Source organism: Cenococcum geophilum (genome assembly GCF_001692895.1).
Source record: "Cenococcum geophilum 1.58 unplaced genomic scaffold K441scaffold_61, whole genome shotgun sequence".
Lineage (NCBI taxonomy): Eukaryota > Fungi > Ascomycota > Dothideomycetes > Gloniales > Gloniaceae > Cenococcum > Cenococcum geophilum.
The window spans coordinates 965,390-988,563 of record NW_027137619.1 but is presented as its reverse complement, the minus strand read 5'-3'; the positions used below and the strand labels follow the sequence as shown (position 1 = coordinate 988,563).

The window sequence follows — 23,174 nt, the reverse complement described above, 5'->3', positions numbered from 1 at the left end:
TTAGGACTTAAATATTAGCCTATTAATTATTCTGTTAAAGACAATAGTTAACGGTTATGCTATAATTCTAGGAGTTAGAGTTTATAATATCTAAAGCGTTTAATAAGATCCTAAGGTAGAGCAGTCCTAGAGAGCGACTTAACTCTAAGATATACCTTTTAGTGGTGAGCGGGAAAGGGTTCCTATAGAACGTCGGTTATAGCTTTACCCTTATAAGTAGTGCTTACTAAATATGGGGCTGGAACTAGGTAAAGATTAGGGGCAGTAACTGGAAGATTAATGCGGTAAACGGTTACTAGTATTAGCCGTTTATAAATTATTTTAGGACATAGGTAAAGGGACGAGATAGTATTTTAAGATATAGTTCTTACTTCCGCACTTAAAGCAAAGGCCTAACTTAATGCGTCTTTCTTATTTAGGGGACCCTAGTAAGGCGTACTTTAGGGCTTTAGTGTTAATATCTATGGCGTTAGGGTGCTTAGGCTAAGATAACTTAGTAGACGTTTATAGGGCTGTTATATTATATTAAGGAGCGTGTTTTGGTATTAGGCGTAGTATATTATTATACCATTTATTAATAACGTTTATATAGGCGTTAAGGGCTCCTAGTAGGTCTACGCCTATTAGGAAGGTTTTTAGTTTAGGGCTTAAAGATTTAATAAGGCTATTAATTAGTACGGAGTCGTTTTAGCCTATTTCCCTTATATAACGGTTAAATTTGGAGAAGTATATTAGGAAACTTTTCGTTCCTTAAGCTATGTAGTTTATCTTTCTCTAGGTAGTAGCTTAACAGTTTAGGTTACTATATAAGGCTTTAAGAAGTATAACTAGGCTTTATACTAAGGTTGGCTAAAGAGGTTTAATAAGGTTAGCTGCCTCTTCTCCTAGTCAACTTAGGGCGTAATAGAGTCGGTTAGCTTTGGTTAGGTAATGGTTAGTATTACTAGTTAGCTTATTTTTAAGCTGGCTTAGAAATAATTAGAGTTCTTATTATTTACTAATAAATACCGGGGGATCTAGTAGTCGTTTAGATTATTTTAGTATAGTAGTTAGTTTAAGGTAAATAGCTGCTATAGGTTTGGGGCTTACGTTCCACATATTTATTTTTAGAGATAGTATTTAGTCTTAAGGCCCTAACGTAGGTATCTTAAGTATATAGATTTCTTCTTAGAGGTCCTTAATTAATTACTAGTATCGTACTTCTTATTCGGCTTATTGTTAATTTAAAGTGGCTTAGTTTTATAAAAGGGCGTTTATAAAAGACTTCTATATTTCTACTAGTTATTTTTAAAGTGCGGATATAATACTAGCGGCCGTTATAGAGGCTTTAGGGTTATTTTATATTTTGGAGGTAGTATATAAAGTTAATATAATATAGTATTACGGAGTAAGTATAAGCGGCGATAATATATAGCAAGGTAGATATTATTAAGCTATATATATAAACTATATAAGAAATTAAAACATTATATAAAAAAAGAAGGTAGGAAAACGGGAAGAAAGGGTATATATTATTGACTTAGTTGCTTAGTTAATATATATATAGGGCAGAATAGGGTTTAGGTTATAGTCCTAGTAAAACTTAGCAAAATCTAGTAGAACTTAGCAGAATATGGCAGAATGCCGTAAATTGCCGTTAGATTGCTATTTTACGGTTAGTCTTTAATTGCTAAGTTAGTAGAAATAGGTAGATATATATAAGGTGTTATAGTGGTACCCTATTATATACTATTTAAAGACTATAATAGATACTAAGCTAAACTACTATATCTATAATAAAGAAATACTAGCTATTATCTCTAGCTTTTAGCACTAGCGTATATAGCTAGAGAGGACCCCTAAGCTAATTAAGGTAGTTTTAGATTATAAGGCCCTAGAATACTTTATAATAACTAAGGCCCTTATAGCCTAGTAGGCACGCTAGGCGGATACCCTATCTTAGTTTAACTTTTTAATTATATATAGACTAGGCGCTATAAACCGTATAGACGCTCTTATAAGGCGTAAGTAAGACCTAGATAACTAGATAGCTATAAAATCTTATTACAGACCTAAATACTACTATAACTAGAATACCTTAACCCCTAAATACGGGCAGAACTAAGTATAGACTTCTTAGGCGCTAAGATATATCCTATTAACTCCTTTAAACTTAACCTTATTAATAAACTACTATAGGCTAACTAAACGACCCCCTCTCTATAAGAGTACTGTGAAAAGGTAAAGACTATTACTAGCCTATGGTCCCTTAAAAACGGACTACTTAAGTACTAAGAACGGCTAGTAGTAGCTAAGGAATAGAACTTATAGACCTAGCTTATTACTAAAGCTTATGCCTAGGTCTTTACGGCCTATCCTAAAAAAAATAAAACCTATAAGATTATTAGTAACTGCTATTACTAGCCCGAAATAGTTATAGATATTAACCGTTATATATAGAACTGCGATAGCTGCCGTAGATTTATAATCCTATAAGATAAGACCCCGGGATTATTAAAACGCCCCTAGTAATATATCTTTATAGACTTTTATAAGCTACCTATAGACCGTAATAGATACGATATGGTTATAATTCTAGTTAACCGCTTTAGTAAGCGCCTATTCTTAATCCTATGTTATAAGAATATTAATGCTAAAGAAGTGGCCCAATTATATATTTACTACGTCTACTAAATCTATAGACTACTAAATACTATTATATCTAATTATAGGCCGTAATTTATATTAGCTTTCTAGAATAAGTTTACCTAGATTTTAGGCATTAAGCTAGAGCTTTCTACTGTATACCACCCCTAGACAGATAGTTAGATAGAAATTATAAATTAATACTTAGATTAGAGACTTCGGCCCTTTATTAACTACTTTTAAGATAACTGGGCTAAACTGCTACCCCTAATAGACTATACCTAAGCGACCCTACCCTACGACTCTATAGGATTTGCCCCTATTTAACTAGAAATGGGTTACTTACCCTATATAAGCTTTAACTGGGAAAGACTAAAAGGACCCCGGACTATACGTGAAAAACTATCTTATAAGAAAGCACGGCAGTACTCTAAGTGCTTAAAAGAAGCCTAGATAGTAGCCCGGATAAATCTAGAAAAGGCCTAAAAATTAATATAATAATAGGTAAATAAGTATAGACAAGAGCCTAACTTTGCTATAGGAGATATGGTCTAGGTTATAATAAAGAACCAGAAGACGAAATGACCTAGCTATAAGCTAAACTATTAGATAGTAGGACCGTATAAGGTTTTTAAGAAGATAGGTAACGCGTATAAAGTAAAGCTCCTAGATTTAATTAAAGTTTACCCTATTTTCTCTTTGGACAAACTATAGAAAGCTATAAATAACCTATTACCTAGATAAAAGAATAAACCTTCTCTACCGATTTAAGTTAATAGTAATAATAAATAGGAAATTAAAGAAATACTAGCCTATAAGCTTATAAGGGGAACGTTAAAATATTATATTAGTTAAAAAGGGTATAACCTAAACCCTACTTAGTACTCTATATAGAACTTTATAGGTAGTCCCTATAAGCTTTAAAAGTTTATAGTTGTTACCCTAATAAACCCGGACCCCTAAAGTACTTTAATAAGTAAATAGAATGCTAAAATAGTGAAGATAATAAGCTACCTATTAAGCATAAAGATAAGAATACCCTATAGATATAATATAGACGTATAAAGCCTAAGGGCAGGCTTTTTTAGAGGGGGGGGGTAATGTTACGGCGCTAGTAGAAACTAGTAGAAATTGGTAAATTATAGCTAATAGATATTAGTGGATATTAGTAGATTATAGTAGATAGTTATAGATAGTTTTATATAGTTCTAAATAGTTACTATTACGTAACTAGAGGATTACATATAATGTTAAGCGGCGCCGCCCTCTATCTCCTTTCCTTTCTTTAGCTTTAGATCTTTGTTTATAGACTACTAATTATATAGGCTTACGCGTCCCTCTTGCCGTGCTCGTGCCTTAATTAGCTAAGTCGCTAATAGCAATATTATTTAGTTTAAGGCGCTTGTCACAGTGCTGCAATAAAGTAGACTAAATAACTATATTATGGTATAAAGAGGGGAAGAAGGTGGAAAGGGGGTATTGTATATAAATAGTAGGGCCGGCCGCTAAGTCGCTAGTAGTAGGCTAGCTAATAGTAGGGAATAGTACGAGATAGTATAAAACAGTATATGTTAGGTCAGTGCCGTAATAGTACTCCTCTCCCCTAGATAGTTTGGTCCCTAAACTAAATAAATAACTTAAAAATAGGCAGTATACGGGGTTGCCTATTTTTTTTACCATAAAGATATTAGTTCTACTTACCGCCCTTAACTAAGCTAATGGCGATTTTCTATACCGGGTATAGAAAATCCTAATTAGTTAGTTTAGTAAGTAAGGTTGGTAGAACTCTATACCACTACCCAAATTAATCCGCGTGGCGTTTTTTAGCAAGAATTTAGCTAATTAGATAACTTTAACTACTAGTTAAAGTTCTATAATATCTTAACTATCACAAATTTTAATACGGTGGTCGACCGTAACTTTAGTGTGACTTTTTCTTATCTTATACCTAGTCTGGGGGTTCTAGCTTCTTAGGGTATTGCTTATAGAAGCGCTATATAGCTTATTTATAACCCTTTAGGTCTTCCTCTAACTGCTAGGTTATATCCTTATAATATTTCCATTTAATCTTATAAGTTAGGCCCTAGGGGTCTTCGTTATATATATTAAGGATTTTCTTAAACTCCTATTTATCTTCTATATTGCCGTTATTGTCTCTTTTTGCTACTCGTCCTTATACATTATAACGCTTTATAGTATTAATATTTACTTAGCTAGGGATCTCTTTAGCAGCCTAGAGGCGGACCTTAGATATATAAAAGGATTTATTTACTTAGATATATAAAAGGACTTATTTACTTAGATATATAAAAGGATTTATTTACTTAGATATATAAAAGGATTTATTTACTTAGATATAGTCTAGGAGGTCTACTACGACTACCCCTTAGTATACTACGAGTACGGGGTACAAGCCGTCCTATTTATCGTCCTATTTCTTCTTAGGTCTATTTATCTTTATATTTTCTAAGCTAACTATAACTATATCGCCTTCGTAGAATAACGCGCTCTCGTCCCTATAGGTATTAGTATTGTCTTTATAGCGTTACTATAAAATCCAGGCTAGGGCCTTAAGCTATATTAATATCCGCTTAAAGCGGTTGGCCATAGAGTCTATATGGAAGAACTCCTTCTTTGCTTATATTAATAGTGTTAGTAGGTAGAGGCCAGTAGGCTTAATTCTAAGGCAAGGGTTAAAGCCATAGTTTGTAAAAAATAGAGAGATGCCTATACTCTTATTAACTTAGTTATTTATAGCAAACTTAGTAAGTAGTAGGTAGTTAACCTAGTTGTCCTATATAAAGCTAATAAAAGCATAGAGGTATTTATTTATAGTAGCGTTATTAATTTTAGTTTAGCTATCTGTTTTTAGGTATTAGGCTAAGCTTAGTTATAAGGTTGTCTTAAGGCGTTTACTTAGTTATTGCTAAAAGTTACTAATAAATTATATGCTGTAATTAGAGATAATTATGCTTAGTACACCGTAGAGCTTATATATATTATTAATAAAGCTATTAACTAGCTCCTCTATTAAGAGTCCTATTACTAAAACAAAGTGTTATATTTTAGTTTGGCGGTCTATAATAATAAGGGTATATTTATATGCCTTATTATAGCGTTAGTATACCGGCAGCGTTATAATATAGTTAATTAAGATATTAGTTTACGGGCGGGTAGGTAATTTTAGTAGCTTTAGAAAACCGGGCGGGGTAAAATAGGGGGTTTTAGTGCAAAAGTATAGGGTACAGTCTTTAACAAAGGTAGCCGTAAACTGGGAGATTCCTAGCTACTAGTATATTTAGTTTAAGAGGTTAAGAGTCTTAACCTAGCCGGGGTAACTAGTGAGGCCGCTGCTATAAGAGCGATGGGTAACTTCTAGGTAAAGGTCTAGGGCGTTAGGGATAAAGAGATATTGGCGGAAGTAGATCTATTTATTAACAATACTATATTCTAACTTATTATAACGGAGTAATTTCCTAATCTTCTTTAGCTAACGGCAAGCTTTCTAATTACGTAGGGCTGCTACTATATCTCTTACGAGTTCATTCTCCTAGTATCCTAGCTAGATTAACTTATCCAGTAACTTTTCGGCCATTTAGGGTCTAGAGCGGCTATAAACTCCGCGTTATTAGAGTTATAGGACTTATATAGTAATTCTTCTAAAATTATAGGGTTAACTTTCTGGGGCAGTATAATGACCTAGGCTCAGTAATAGAGGCGTTTATTATTAGCGTCCTTAGGCCTTATTCCTAGTAGCCAGCTTAGGGCGTTAGGGAGCGTGGCTTTACTACTAGGTCTATATATAATTATAAAGTTAAACTATAAAAGGAACTCTACCTACTAGACTTAGCGCTAGTTTAGCTACTTAGTAGTTATAAACGTCTATAAGTTCTTATGGTCGGTAATAATTTTAAACGGCTCCTTAGTCCCTTATAGCTTAGGACGCTATTCCTTTAAAGCCTTAATAATAACTAAGAGTTCTTTATTATAGATCTTATAGTTATACTTTAGTATAAAGTGCTTTACGGAGAAAAATGCGACTAGTCTTAATTTTCTATTATTATTATACTGGGAAAGGACTCCGCCGGAAGCCTAATTTAATATATCTATCTCTACTACTGTTTTCTTCGTATAGTTATAGTATGCTAATACTAGTGCTGAAGTAAAGGCTCCCTTAAGGGCCTTAAACGATTTAGCTTATTCTAGTCCCTATAGCCATCCGATATCCTTCTTTAGGAGTTTTATTATAGGTATAGCGATAGCAAAGTAGCCTTAGATAAATCGTTAGTAGAAGTTCGTAAAGCTAAGAAATTATTATAGTTCTTTAATTAATATTAGGTCCTTTTATTCCTATAAGGCCTATACCTTCTTAGGGTCTATAGTTATACTATTAGTTAAGATAATTAAGCCAAGGTATTTTGTTTTAGTAGAGTAGAACTTAGACTTATTAATATTAATCTAAAGTCCAGCATTGCCAAGTCTTTAGATAACTTTATTTATTATTAAGGTAGGCAGTGCAGTAGTTATTAAGGGCGTTATATAGAATATAGTTAATATAGTTTTAGAACGTAGCGGGTGCGTTATAGAGGCCAAATAGTATAACTAGTATTTTATAGAGTCCAAACTAGGTAATAAATGCTATAAGCTATTTATAGCCCTTTATAATCCGGATCTAGTTAAACGCAGTAATTATATTAAGTTTAGTAAAGTACTTAGTACTATAAAGTGCGTTAAGTATCTCGCAAATTAGTATTAGTGGGTATTAATTCTTAATAGTAACTATATTTAGGCCTTAGTAGTTATAGTAGATTTATATACCACCGCCAGGCTTAGTAGCGAGGAGAAATAGTACGGTAGCTGGTGAGGTTAATTTGCAGATAAAACCCTTATCCAGCATCTTATTAATCCACTTTCTTACACACCTAAGTTTAGTAGGTAAAAGTGGTCTATTTTTATAGTATAGGGCCTAGTTTCTAGGGGTAATCTTAATTTTATGGTCCTATGGTTAGTAAGGGGGCAGCTTATCTATATTTTTAAGGAGGAAGTACTTAATATATTTACCAAACTCCTTTAGTAGGCGTTATAAAATGTCTTTACGGGTTAATCCTAGTTTACCTTTTAGGAATTTTTTAATATCGGTATTAACTATCTTCCGATATAAAAACTTGGGTTTAGTTTTTAGATTTATCTTAAAGAAGTTATAGAAATAGGGGGGGAGCACTTTATAGGCTTTCTTTATTATATAGTCGCCTTCTGCTAGCCGGCGGAAAGACCTTTTTAATAGGTTTAGTACTTCTATTAGGCCTATAGGCAGCTCTTTAAGCAGCTATTAGTGCTTATTTTGTTTAACTAATTCTACTAGCTCCGCTATATAGATCCTTATTACCTTTACATCTTTTTATTTATAGAACTGGGTGAAATTAATAGCATAAGTGTATTTAATATCGTCTAGGTTAGGGCGTATCTGGTTCTCTAGTACTACGGCTAGGCTAGTATAGCTTAGTTAGCCTAGAGGGGCGGAAACGAGGCGGCGGCCCTATATAGTACGCGCGGAAGACAGGTGTAAGGTTAGGCGTTATAGTGGCGCGGTTTTTATTATCTAGGTCTTAGTAGTTCTATAGTTAATCCTTACTATAACGCGAGCTATAATATGCGTATATAGTATATAGCTTAGTTCCGGGTGTTAGGCTAGGTAATTAGGGTTTAAACAGTGCCAGGGTTAGGGTTAAAATTTTAATAGTAGCGGCGTAAAGCGAACCTTCTTCCTTAGTCTTAGTAGGGCTAGCTAGCCTATTATTTTAGTCTTAAGTGCTAGGGTAGTCTAGTCTTCTACTATCTCGTTTCTTTACAGCTATATAGGCTCCCCTTTATTAGGAACGTCTTCTACTATTAAGGCTTTATATATAGTCCTAGGCACTAGGCTTAGTAGTGCTAAGTATCTATATAGGGCATCTCTGCTAACGTCGGTTATCCCCTACGGAAGGCAGTGCCTAAAGTAGTAGTCTAAGTTAAAGCGGATCTTAAGTTTCCTAAAGCTGGGACGGGGCTCGTGCTTCTAAAGCTAGGGCATATCTAGGATAATTAGGGTAGTGGGCGAGAGTTTAGTAATAAAAAAGAGTATAGCTTTAGTATGGAGGCCAATTAATATTTAGGTAGTAAAGTAGTCCGTAATAAGCGAAGTTAGGATACTATTTATAAGGCGCAGTAGCCTAAGTGCCAGCAGCTTCTTAGTTATAACGTTATACTTTCTTATAATAGACTCTACGTTAGTAAATACCATTATAGTACTACCGGAGTCCACTAGGCTTACTATATTAATATAAACTTAGGGGTATAGGGTACGTAATAAAGAGAGTTAGGTTTAAATAAGGATTAATTTCTTATTACTATTTACTAAGTGGCAGTTTACTAATAGAAAGGACTAATTAATCTAGTGATAGGGACCTAATCTTCTTGTCTTCCTCCTTATATAGTTTAGACCCTTAGATACAACTTAGTTTAAGGGTCTACCTTTTAACGATTAGGGTATAGGGCTATCTTAGCGGGGCGGTCTAGTGTTTATCTAGCTGGCGGTGTTAGTTTTAGTTTTAATCGGGGTATAGGAAGATAATACCTTGCTAACGACGTGGCCGTGTTTATATTTACTAGCGTAAAGTCACTAATACTAGGCGTTATTAACGGGTTAGGCTCCTATATAAGGCATAGTTTAGAGTAATTAAGCTATAGGGTTAAAAGGAGGGGGTTATCTACCGCGGCTATAATAGGCTCCGCGGTTACCGCGTCTATAATAGACTTTATAGTTACCGCGTCTACGGTTATTAGTTCGCGTTATTTAATAGGATGGCATTAGGACTAGGTTTACTATTTTAGTAGGGTTATAGGCATCCTTTTAGTGGCCAGGCAGGCTATAGGCAAGGTATAGTCTATTATTAACGCGGCGCTTACGCTCTATATCTAAGATTTTATTAAGGTTTATAGGTTCTCTAGTTATTACTAGGGTTAGGGTTAATATAGGGGCAGGGGCTTAGGCAGGTAGGTGGTGGTTAGCGTTCTTCTTAAGGTTGGCTCGGTGTATATAGTTTATAAGGTTTTTAACAAATATATTTATCTACTTACTCTAACCTATATAGTCGCTGTTATTAATTTTATAAGCAAGTTTAAGTACTAGCTCTTCTATCTTTAAAAAGATATACTTTTAGAGTAGGTCCACCTTCTATTTATTTGTCTTCTTAGCGCGGACTATTAGCTTATTAAGCTCTTTTTTCTAGGACTAGTAATTACGCTCGCCCTAGGGGAAATAGTTAAGCTTATTCTTTACGACCTAGGTTATATTAAGGACCTTATAGTAGGCAGTAAGGTCTTTAAGTATATCTTCCTTAGTAGGCCATTTCCACGTAGATATATTATTTGGGTTCTTATATATAAGCTCTAGGCCTTACTTAATAAACTTATAGGCCTTATCCTTTAGTATATTTAAGATATAAAGGATCTAGAACTAAACTATGTTAAAGTAGTCCTAGTTCTAGTTAAAGACTCCCTTAATCTTAATGTACTAGGTCTTAAAATTAGCTTATTATTTTAGTAGGGTGCCTTTTCCGCTAAATATTAGCGGGTCTTTAGATCTCTATTTTTTCTACTAGGTTACTACCATTATTATAGGGGTTAATTATTTTAAAACGGTAATAGTCTTTGCCTAGGAGTTAATAGTTTCTATCTAGGAAGCAATAAGGGCACTAAGGTTTTTGTTAGCTTTCTTATTGGCGGTGTTTATATTATATATACACTATAGTCCTACTTTAATATTATTAAGGAACTTATTGGTATAGTTAATAAGGGTAAGGTAAGCTTTACTAGGCTTAAAGGTCTTAGGGTATAGTAGGGAGCGGCGGATTGTCTATGCAATATTAGGGTATATCTTTATAAAGAGTTTTACAAAAACATCGCGGGGGTTCTAGATTTCGGCCATTTTAGTATCATTAGTGTCGCCTATTTAGGCGCTAGATAAAAACTAAGGATTGTTCTAAAACTGTGCTAGGGATATATTAGTTTTAGTAGAGGCGTATATAGGTCGCGATTGCTCTAGGGTAGAGGTTAATTAGCTAGGGTATAAGGAATTAGTAATCGTAACGGGGCGCAAATTAAAGATACTATAAACTATTACAGTGCTATAATAAAGTAAACTAAATAACTATGTTGTGGTATAAAGAGGGGAAGAAGGTGGAAAGGGGGTATTATATATAAATAGTAGGGCCAGCCACTAAGTCGCTAGTGGTGGGCTAGCTAATAGTAGGGAACAGTACGAGATAGTATAAAACAGTATATGTCAGGTTAGTGCCGTAATAGCGCTCTTGTCCTAATAAATAGGCTATCTTTTATACTAAAGCTCTAAATTATTAGCCCTTTTTAGGCTTATAACTTTCTTTCTTTAATTACTCTACCTTACTATTTAGCGTCTTAGATAAAATAGACTTTATTAACCTATAACCAACTATATTTTTGCCTATATTAAGGATATTAGCTAGGTTATAAATTATTACCTAGTTATTAGCTCCTATTAGTTTAATCTATCTCTCGTACGGCACGAACAGGTTATAGTCCATTTCAAATATATTGATTATAGGGGGTGTAGGCCTATAGGGCGGGATCCAGGCGATATCCTAGCGTTTATAAGGCTTTTTAGGCCTAAACTTTAGAGATCTGGCCTAAATCCTACCCGGTGCCCCTAATGGAATAGCCTACCGCTAGACCTAAATAGGACTATAAGTAACTAATCTAATATACATTATAAGGGGGGTAGGTAGGTAAAAAGAACCACCTATTAAGTGCAGTTGTAAGCAATAATATTATTAACCGTGTTAAACATCTGGTTAAATACCTAAGTTGTAGGGTTTTCGGCCAAGCAATGTATAGACACGTAATATCTATCTCTCGCACGGCATAAATAGGTTATAGTTTATTTCAAATATATTAATTATAGGGGGTATAGGCCTATAGGGCGGGATCTAGGCAATATCCTAGCGTTTATAAGGCTTTTTAGGCCTAAACTTCGGAGATCTGGCCTAAATCCTACCTAGTGCCCACTAGCGAAGCGCCTACTACCCATAAAGAATTAAGTTAAAATAGGAGCGATTCCCGTAGTATAAACTGTATAATGAAATTAAGACATTATATAAGGAAAGAAGGTAAGGGAATAAGGAGAATGGGTATATATCGTTAACTTAGTTGCTTAGTTAACACATTACCACAGTCTTAGCAGAATTTAGCAGACTTAGCCAAATTTAGCAGAATTCGGCAGATTTAGCAGAATTTTGCAAAATTCGGCAAACTTGGCAGAATTCAGCAGACTTAGCAGAATTTAGCAGAATTTGGCAGAATTTGGCAGAATTCGGCAGACTTAGTAGAATTTGGCAGAGTTTAATAGAATTTAGCAGACTTAATAGAACTTAGTAGAGGTTACGGATATTACTAATATTACAGGTATTGCGAATATAGGATAATCTTGCGGTAGTAGGTAGAGTATAATAGAATGCGGCAGATTACGGCAGAATGCGGTAGGTAGCGTATGTAAGGTATTATAGGGTAGTCCTATAACAGAAAGTATAGAGTCCCTATTTTAGGCTTCCCTAGCCAGTATAGGCATACTCTACTAAAAATTTAAGTTTAATTAAAGTCGTTTAGTTTCTAAGGTATTATAGTAAAGTTTTACCGTATCTAATATCCATTAACCTAACTGCGCCATTTATAACTCTATAAAGCCATAATTATATATATACTGCGCTACACCCCTATAAAAGGAGTAGTTAGAGTAGCCGTTAGGCAGAATACCGCTAGCGGCTAGGCGGGTTAATAGAATCTTACGCACTACTAGCGCCAAAAATGCTTTATTATTAACGCTAAACAATAAATCTAATAGAGGCCGGGGGTTACGGTTAAATAACCGTATTATCACGGCTATAGGGTATAGATGATCTCCTAGTACAGCGGCGATCTAAATATTAACACCACTATAGGTTTTATCTATCTTACTCCATTTTAAGTAAAAGACCATTAAATAGCCATTAGAGGCGATCCTAATATCATTATAGAGGGCCCTTATAGTGCTAAAGTCCTTAGCTTTCCTATTTAGGTATGTAATCTCTCCTATATATAGGAAACCCGCAAACGCCATTATAAATACTATATCTATATTTACATCCGCCTTATAGGGTCTAGAGGTAACAATCTTATCTAAAATATCCTTTATAATCGGTAGTTTAGTCTTTTTAGTAAATAGAAATAGTAATATAGCCCCTACTAGGGCCCTTTTAATAGTATAGTCTTTAAAGACAGCGATTAAGTGACCTAGGTCTATATAACGAGATCGGATTATAAAGATATAGTTAGAGAGGGTTTCTGGCTTAATCCTACCTATTAAAGGGGCGGCTATACTAAACGCTCGTTGGGCAATCTACTCCCCTAAGTTTATCCTTTTAGCCGAATACGGTAATAAACCATTTAGGGCTAAAAAGGCCTCCCAGCTCTTAATAGCGGAGGAGTAGCCTTTTCTTATATTGGCTGCTAAGCTATGCTATATAAGTAGTAAAAAGCAATAAGACCTACTAATCTCACTCTAGAAGGTTAGGGGGGGTTAATTAAACAACTCTAAGTTAACTGTAAGAGTTAGCAGCCACTTAGAGGAGAGATATTATTTTTCTAGTAAGAAGCCTTTATTTATCCAGTAAGAAGCCATCCTTTATTCAGTAAGAAGCCGTTATTTATCCAGTAAGAAGCCGTTATTTATTTACCACTTAGGACACAGTAATAATAATTTCTCGTAGTTAAATCGCGAGAGAGCATTAGTAAGCCTATTATTAGCGCTAGAGACCTATATAGTCATTATAGTAATATTATTTATTATTAAGGATATAAGTATCTCTTAGAGTAATCGGTTTCTAGAACCTTTTATAATATTATTCTAGATGCCGCTATAAGCAACTATATTATCTATATAAATATAAAGAGACCTATACCGCCAGACTAATAACCACTTTTTAAATGCCTTCGCAATAGCATATATCTCTTTTAGGTTAATATGGTTATCTACCTAATTTAGTAGGGGATAATAGCTAAAGGCCTAGGCCTAGGGTAGGGAAGCCGCGTAATTAGGCCAGTGGCCGTTCTCTTTACTAAAGTAGAAGCCTCTATAGCCTTTAAGTAATAAGGCATTAATAAATAAGTAAAACTACGGCCTCTCCTTGTTATTAAAGAATAGTATACCGTTACTTAATATAAGAACCTTAAGCCAGAGGTTAAGGTCTTCTTTTAGCTTTAGGGGGAGGCGTTAGGGCATATTTCTTAATAACTTAGTAGGCTATTTTATTATAAAGTCCCATAAGGAGCGAGAGTACGAGCGCCCAAGGCGGATAACTCTTACACACCATACTAGGCGGCCCGCCAGTTATTAGGCTTACTATAATAATAGCCAGCCCTTTTAGAGGGCTTTAGTTACCTAATTAATAGCTTTCTATTACTTAGCTGGTAAGAGTTTTATCTCTATCGCTATAGTGTTAATAGTATAACCTAATACTTTAGCCTCCGTACCTTTAATATTCTTAGTATTATTTCAGGGTACCCCTAGCTAGTTAGTAACCAAGAGGTATACCTCCCTTAGTAACGGCAGTATAGTTAGACACTTAACTACAAATATAAAATCATTAAGGTAGTGCTTAATAGCGGAGTTAATCTATTATACTAGGATCTAGTAAAAACCTTTAGTAAATAAGTTAAAAAGGAATAAGGCTATTCGTAAGCTAAATGGCAGACAGTATTTAATATATATAACTCCCTTCCAGATAAAGCCGAGTAGGTGACGTAACTGCACTAAAACGGGCACCATCCGGAAGGCATCTTTAATATCTCGTTTAACTAGGTAGCAGCCTCTACTAGCTATAATTACGTATACTAGTATAGTCTCTATCCAGGTATAGTATAGTGCTGCCTAGACTAGGTCGATAGAGTCATTAACTAAAAAGCCCTTAGGTAAAGAGAGGTCGTAAATACGGCAGAAGCCGCCATCTACCTTAGGCACTAGGCCTAGGGGTAAGGTAACTATAGAGTTGGTGGCCTATATACGGCCCAGGGCTAGATTAATAACGATCCTTTTAGAGATAAGGTCTTCGTTATTATATAAGGAGAGGTGGTTTTTATAAATATTAGGTAGTATAGGTAATAAGGGACCTATCTCCGCCCTATAGGTAAAGATATCTTGTAAAATTACTAAGAGATTTCTAGGGTACCTATAAAGGAGCGTGCTCTAAGCGAGAGATCTTAGAGGTAATAGTAAGTTAGCTAAGAAAGTCGTTTATAAGTAAGTTTTAAAAAGAGGTACTGAATTAGGCCTACCTTAGAGCCTTAGCGTCTATAGTAGGTCTATCTAGATAGTTAAACCTAGGAAGATGTCTTTATCTACCATCAAATCCTAGGTCTAACTACTTACGGCGGTAAGCTACCTAGGGCACGACTTTAATAGGTGGTTTTTGTCGCATTTAGAGCATACGTGGCGGTAACAACATAGATCTTCTCTACAAGCCTGCTGGTTATTCTAGCTATAACAGGGCTTACTAAAGGGGAGGGGAAGGGAGGTATTCTTTCGCGATCTTTTTAATACTATACCACGGACTTCAAGTCCCTAGCTCTATGCCTTTATATTAGCTGCCCGGCAGTATAGGGCCTTAAACTAGGTAGGTATATCCCAGTTACTAGGCTTAAGCTAATTACAATCTATAACATACCCATAGTAGTTAAGCGCGAGGTCTAGAATAGAGGTCCAGTTATAGGTTACAGAGTAGTCGCAGATCTTATTTATCTAGAGCAACATTCTTATATAGAGGTTGGTTAGGCATACACAGAGAGTGCTTACAATCACTACGTAGTTCATAAATCCAGTAAACTAGACCTCCTTATTCTCGTAGACCTTATGGCTAGTAGTAGGTCTCTTTAAAACAAGCTTTCTATTTTTAATAGTAGCCATATTAGAAAGGTCTAGGCGGCTAAAGTATACCTATAAATGGGCTAGGTTCTCTAGGCGGAAGGATCCTTTCTATATATTATAAAGGTCTCTTCTAGCTAGGCTAGGGAGGTTAAGCTTAAGTGTACCTAAGCCTTCCAGTAGGTTATAGGACTCACCTAGTTTATCTACCTTAGCAGTAGAGGTGTGCTCTAGTGGAGCAGGCTGCTTTAGAGCGGCTAGCCTTACCTAGTAAAGCTCCTCTTCCTATTCCATCTTTTAAATCCGTGCCTATTCCTCCTACTCTCTCTTTCGGATCTCTAGGTTATAGAGTTATTAAAACCTCTCGTCTTATTTCCTAGCTCTTTCTTCTTCTAAAGATAAAACTATAGTATATTTAGTAGATGGGATGGTAGTAAATAAGGAGGTAGATAATAGGGCGGTTAAGCGAGGAGTTTTTAAACGGGTGCTATTGGCTGGAAAGTCGGTTATAGGCCTTAATAATTATCGCCACTAGGAATACTAATCGTAAGCAATCTATAATAAAAAGAACGACCTATTAAGTGCAGTTGTAAGCGATGATGTTATTGACCGTGTTAAACATCTGGTTAAATACCTAAGTTGTAGGGTTTTCGGCTAAGCAATATATAGACATATAACATATATAGTTTCCAGAGGGCTTTAAGTAATTTATCCTTAGCTAAACTATAAAGTTTAAGGAATTATTCTAATTTATAATTATCTAGAGACTAAATTTTTGTGTAAACTATAAGTAGTTGCTCTCTAACTGTCGGTAATAAATTTTAGCATTTTATAAACGCGGTTTTTACTCCCTTAGAGACGGGGCCTTCTTTATAAAGTAGGTCTAGGCTTCTACTAAGAGGTAGGATTTCTTATTTTTTTTTAAAAAAATCTAAAATAATAAAATAAAATAAATTATAGCTTTTTTAGTCTTTAGATCTATAGAGATTGTTAAGGTCTTTAAGGCTTTTAGGGCTTTTATAGCTTTTAGGATTATTAGGGCGTTTTAGGGGCCTAAGACTATTAAGGTTTTATTTAAGCTAAGCGCCTCTCTATAGTTAGTGGGTAAGGCCTTTAAATTTTTATCTACTACTCTTTTATAGACTTTTACTGCTTTACCTTTATTAGTAGAGTATAGAAATTGCGTAAATAGCTTAATCTTATTTAATAATAACTATTATCTATAAATATCCCTTAGGAGAGAAGTAATAAAAGGTAAACCTATAGTATAATAAGGATAGACGGTGCAAGCGAGCTATAATAGTATACTAGGAAGAACTGCCTCTCTATTCTATAATAAATAATAATTAGCCTTAAAAAGGGAAAAGCTATAGAATAGAATTACTTATAAGGGGATCTTGTAAACAGGGGGCTATAAGGACACGATTAGAATAAGATAGATTAGTAAGAGAGACGAATCCTTAAAGAGGTAAGGCCTCTAGGATTGTGGAGACTATATACTACGGGCACGTGCCTTCGGTATATAACCGGCAACTATTTAAGGGGCGTCTGGGGGTTATCCTAAGGGCAACCCAAGGTATCCGCAATAATATCCCTTACATTACCCCCCCCCTTCTTACGGTTGGCCCCNAATCGCCATTACCTTNCNNTAGGGAGATTATAAGGGCTNNTCCTNGAAGAGGTTNNGAGAGATATTNGAGAGGTATTAGNATNCCGCTATATATTATCTATCTATCTAACCCCTACTTTAAACTCCTAAAAAACCTTAATAAGGGAAAAACGTAACTGGAGAAAAGATACGAGGATTGCTAGGAGACCTATTAGAAGTTTACTAGAAGCATACCGGTAACTACCTAGGCTAATATAGGGATTTTTATGTAACTCTACTTTTAAGCCTCTATACTAGTCTATAATTAATTACGAGTATTATAGGCAATTTGGTGTTCTAATATAGTTCTATAGAACCTTTTAGTATAGGATTTAACGTATAGAGCCTTAGCTTACCATCGTCTTTGACTGCTAAGATATAGTCTATAATTCTTTCTTATAATCCTTTTTTTATAATCCTCTGCGTCACTAACGCATTACTCCCGTATTTACTCTTAGGCTATTAGATACGGTTAAGGTATTAATTAGTTAGTTAAAGAGACTTATCTCTTAAGATTTAGTGCATGTGGTTTTAAATCTAGTAGTCCTATACCGTATATTTAGCGTAGCTCTACTACCTAGCAAACAGGGACATTTCGCGATAGCAATTATAGCTATTATACAATTGTTAAGAACGTCTATAACGTTGTTCTTTAATACTATAGTATCGTTTTAGGTCTAATTTAACCCATATGCGTCTTTAATTTAATATCTTAATTGCCTTCCCCCGGCCGCGTAGTTAGTTTTTATAAGGAAGTAATAGTTAAATAACTTATACGCGTGTTTCCTTCCTTCTAAATAGCGCTATTGTAACGGAGTTATATCGGCAAGGTTACGGCTATTTACTAGAAGGGTATTAGACGGTGAAGTATAAGGACACCTTTGCTTATCGAGCAGCTCCTTTTCCTTAATACCTTACTTTCCCATTATCAACCTTCGTCTAATTTTGGACGTATCTTTGATATATTATTAAGATTTTCTTCTTTTCCATTAATAATTTAATATGCCTCTTTGTTCTCCTGCTAACTACTCTTTTAAGCAGATTCCACAGTGTATCCTAGCCCTACCTTTATACATAGAACCCCAACCTCCGCTGACTTATAACTAGTACTGGTCCTACCTAAATAATTTTGCCTACACGTCTTTAAAAGACTAGAAATCTAATAATAGGATTCTGGATGCTTGTAATAAGACGCACTGCGTTAGATCTAATACCTTTAGTCCTTATAATTAATATATACGTACTAAGAGCGGCAGTTGCGTTAAGGTAAGCTTTTTTATTCTTAATAGATTTCCATTGCTAACTTTAAGCTTTAATAGCCTGGGCCTAAGTAGCGACGTTCCTTTAATATCCTTAACTACTATATCGCCCGGGCTCTTTCTTATTCCAGCGTAAATGCTAAACGACTTAGCCAAATTCAAGACTATACCACGGCTATCTATACTGCCCATAATTCCCAGTAAGCCAGCCAGCAACGCCTAATACGAGAGTAAGGTTGGTATACTAAGAATAGGGTAAGGGATAGGGGTAATAAGAAGAAGGTTGCTGTCTACTATAGGAAGGAGTTTGCGTATGCGCGTTAAGTTTTAAAAGAGCATAATATAATGCGTTATTAGGTAGGTTACCCTTTAGATACCTACTAAATAGGTAACTAATAGTTGCCATAGTAAGGTCTTAGTGGTTCTAGACTATACCAGCCAGCTAACGTCTCTATTTATTCTAGGCTTAAGTGTATCTTTATTAACTATAAGCTTACGCCGCAAGAGCTTCATTAGTATTAGTTTAGACCTAATATTGGTGTTAAGCGTTTAAGAGTCTCTACTCTAGCTACACCTCATCGTCCTACCCCTATTTTCATGCCTACTTATACACCTACCAAGGCATCTAAATCCCATTCTCGTTAGCTATTACTTAGTAGCCTAATAGATACTAATCCTACTCCTAATAATAAGGCGTAGTGGCTTTTTAGATTGGGCATTTGTGGTTTAGACTTTTAGGATTCATTCTTATATATAGTAGCAATTAAGGACCTTAATTAGGTACTTAGGAAGGCCTTATAAGGCTTTTAAAAAGGGCTTAAAAGCCCTAAAAACAATATTCCTAGTATAGATTAATAAATAGGAATACAATTCTAGTAAAATGCCCTATTAACTCTATACTATATACGTGAAAAGGCTAAGGACCTATCCTACCTTAGGCTATAGCCCTATCCCTATAGTTTCCAGAGCCTATCTATTCTATATCCAATTTAACCTATTTACTCTTTTTACAAGCTTTCTTCATAGGTCGCGATAACACCATAGTATTAAAGCGCTTTCTGCGACTTGTAGATTATGGACCTTAGTCCCAATATTCTTTTAAAATATCTTCGTAATAATTAAGGTAATCCTCTAGTTCCTATATAGAGTCCTTAGTAGGCTAGCCTAGCTATTTAACTTTAAATTAAAGCTTGTTCTTAACAGACTTATAGCGTAATATAGCTTTAACCTCATACTACTCGCCCACTACTTTAGGGTGTTTAATTAGACCTAGACGGAAGTTCTTTTCCGGTAGTAGTCTATACTATAGCTCTAGTAGGTTTACGTAAAATACTAAATACACACAGGCTATAGATAGGGGTAGCTAGAGATAATAGGCTAGCTTGCTAATTCGTTCCTTAACTTAAAAGGAACTTAGGTATCTTATATTAAGCTTCTTTAATGGTTAATAGGTCTTAATATTCATTAAACGTAATAGAACCTCATCACCTACTCCGAAATGCTTATCCTAGTGCTTATAGTTGTACTAAAGTCTCTATTACTCTTGGGCATCTTATAGGCTCTACTTCGCATACTTTTATTACTCCTCCCATTCCTAGAGGTATCCTTATACTCTCCGGTAGATGTCCTTAAACTTCCCAGTAGGATTCTATAACTAATTATACGGCCTTAGCTAGTAATTATCGGGTATACCATTAAACCTAAATAGTTGAACGCTATAGGCAATCTAGATTGGTGCATACTTATACAATACATATTACTTTAAATTGTAAGCGTACTCCACGTACGGAAGTAGCTCGCACTAGTTATCTTACTAGTAGTTTAAATACATCCATAGGTAAGACTCTAGTTCCTAATTCTAGCGTTCCATTTACCCATCCGTCTGCGGGTAGAAAGCCATACTATACTAGTAGTCTATCTTTAAATAAAAGTATAGATCTAACCAGTACTAACTTATAAAGACGCTGCCCCTATTAGTAATAATAGAGTGCGGCTAATCTACTTTAAGAAAGCATTTCTCCTTAATTAGGTTGGTGAGCTCTTATATATTAATTGTCTTATTAATAAAAAGGTATTAGACGTACTTTAAAAACCTATTAATAAGTACAAGGACCGAATTATATATTTATTCTTAGCTATCTTTAAATAACAGAAGATCCGTAATAAAGTTTATAGCGTAATATTACTATAGCTTACTGGCGGGGGGAACTAATTTAAGTAGACCCTATAGCTTATACCTACGGATCTTATATACTTAACACTTCTTATAATAGCTGATATACTCCTTTGCTTCCTAATTAAGCCTTAGCCAATAGTATTTACGCTAAAGTAATTCTACTGTCTTTGCTTAACTATAATGGCCGCCTAGAGGATTATTATAATTCTTTATAAGAATCTTCTATTGTAGATTTGCTTCTTATAGTACCTAAACCTTACCACCTTTATGTAGTAGGCCCATCGGGTCTAGTTCCCAATAGTGGCGCCTAGCAGCTTCCTTTCCGTTACGTTTCCGGTCTACTTCCGTATTAAGAATAGCATAGGAAGCGTCCCTCCGTTACACCTTATAAATAAGATCTATTAACCCTTTAGATAGTTCCTAGGTAAAAGCTATTTCGTCCTATACTACTCTAAGTATAAAACTAGATGGTACTATAGATCTTACAACTCTTTAATACGCGTACATTAGAAAGGCCGCTATAAGGTTAAAGTCCTTTAGTTATTATAGGGCTCCGAGTTCCGATTGCTCTATAGCTTCGCTATTTGTTTAAGGGGATAGCTTAGCAATTAGAGATGGTATATTACTAAGTTCTAAGAATATATCGGGGACGTCCTATCTAGGTATATTTAGACACTTATCGGCAACGGACTAGGTACCAGCCGGAACGTCAATAAAAACCAATAGGGCTTACACCGCCTAAGACTTAGTGTATAGAGCTATAAGTGCTCAAGCATCCTATACCCGGAGCTTATTCTATAATATAGGGAGTAAGATATCTATTATCTATTTTCCTTCTCCCGTTTTAAAGCCTTTAGTATAGTCTAGCCGTCATAACAGTCTATTAGCAGGGTTGTTTTCCCCTAGCTTATATTTAATCTTAAAATTAAATCACGTAAGCTCCTCTGCCCATTTAGCTTATTAAAGTATAAGCTCCTTTATAGTTATAAAGTAGCGTAGATTATAGTAATCTAAAAGTACACAAGTGGTATAGCTCGCGTACTTAAGGTAGTGTCGCTACTGTTTAAAGCAGTCGACTATAGCCAGCAGTTCCTTATCGTGGGTATAATACCTAACTTTAGGTCCCTGGAATTTTCTACTATAAAATACTACTAGTCTCTAATAGAGCTGGGTAGCGTCTAAATGCCTATTAGGTTATAATAGGATACCAGCGAGGGCAAAATTTAATATATTAGTAATTATTATTAATAGCTAATCTGGGTTAAAATGCCGCAGTAATAAAGCTTCTATAAACTTTGTATAAAGTTCCCAAAAGGCCTCCTAAACCTTCCTAGGCTATAACTATAGCTTATACCATTTAGTTAGTCCCTTCTTAGTTTTCTTCCTTGCCGCCTTTAAGCTTTTTACTCCTTAGGTTGGGTCTTAGAAAGCTTCCGTAATATAATTAGATAGATATTAGGCAATATCTAAGTAGTTATAAATAAAGCGCCTATAGAAATTGGTAAAGCCTAGGAACACTTAAACATCCTAGTAGCTCTCTAGCTCCGGCTACTCCTAAATTATCTACACCCGTACTAGGTCCATAACTATACCTATAGGCGTTATAATATAACCCAGAAACTTAACCTACTTAGTATTAAAGATATACTTTAACGCCTTAATATAGAGGCCCTAATTATCTAAACGTTCCAGCACTTCGCGGACGTATTATTTATATTAATCCTTATCTTCTAAGTAGATTAAAATATCATCTAAATAAATAATATATATACGGTCGACTAGTCCCCCTAAGGCTCTGTAAATATACAATTAAAATATTATAGGCGCATTGGCTAGCCCAAAAGGCATTACTAGATACTTAAAGTAGCCATATTAGGTCTTAAAAGCGGTCTTCCACTTATCCCCTTCTTTAATACGGAGCCTATAGTAGGCGTTTTATAGATCTAGCTTTATAAAGATCTTCGCCCTAGATAGTTAATCCAGCATTTTACTAACTAGTAGTAGTAGGTAACGGTTCTTAATTATAATCTTATTAAAACCGTAATAGTCTATACATAGCCTTATAGTTCTATCTAGTTTTAAAACGAAGAGGATTAGTACGCCTAATGGCGACTTACTAGGCCAGATCCACCCCTTTTCCAATAACCTATTAAGGTACTCCTATAGGATCTTAAGCTCTTTACGCAAGAGGTTATAGATAGGAAGGTTTAGTAGTTATTTACCTTCTTCTAGATTAATTATATAATTATACTTTAAGTTCTACAGTAGGACTTTTACTCTCCTACCTAAAAATACCCTTAGTAAGTCCCTTAGGCCTACTAGGATATTTAACAAATCGGGGTCGCGTTTATCCTCTATATTATCGTTAGGTAGGTCCCAAAGCTCCCTTAAAATACTCACAGGCAGCGTTATACGCTATAGTGGTTACTTATATATAGTTGCCACCGTACGTTAAACCGTTTTATATAGTAGCTAGTAGAGGGTAAGGAACTCCTTAAC

General features: G+C 35.0%; 1 protein-coding gene across 1 annotated transcript; it reads right to left on the bottom strand.

Annotated features, from left to right (window-relative positions):
* Nucleotides 1-12,364: 12,364 nt before the first annotated feature.
* Nucleotides 12,365-12,793, bottom strand: K441DRAFT_586149 (uncharacterized protein; the record flags this gene model as incomplete). The annotated part of the gene is given in 2 exon segments (XM_067644614.1): nt 12,365-12,613; nt 12,626-12,793. 2 exon segments carry the CDS (start codon nt 12,791-12,793, stop codon nt 12,365-12,367), a joined length of 417 nt encoding a protein of 138 aa, XP_067498531.1.
* Nucleotides 12,794-23,174: the final 10,381 nt, after the last annotated feature.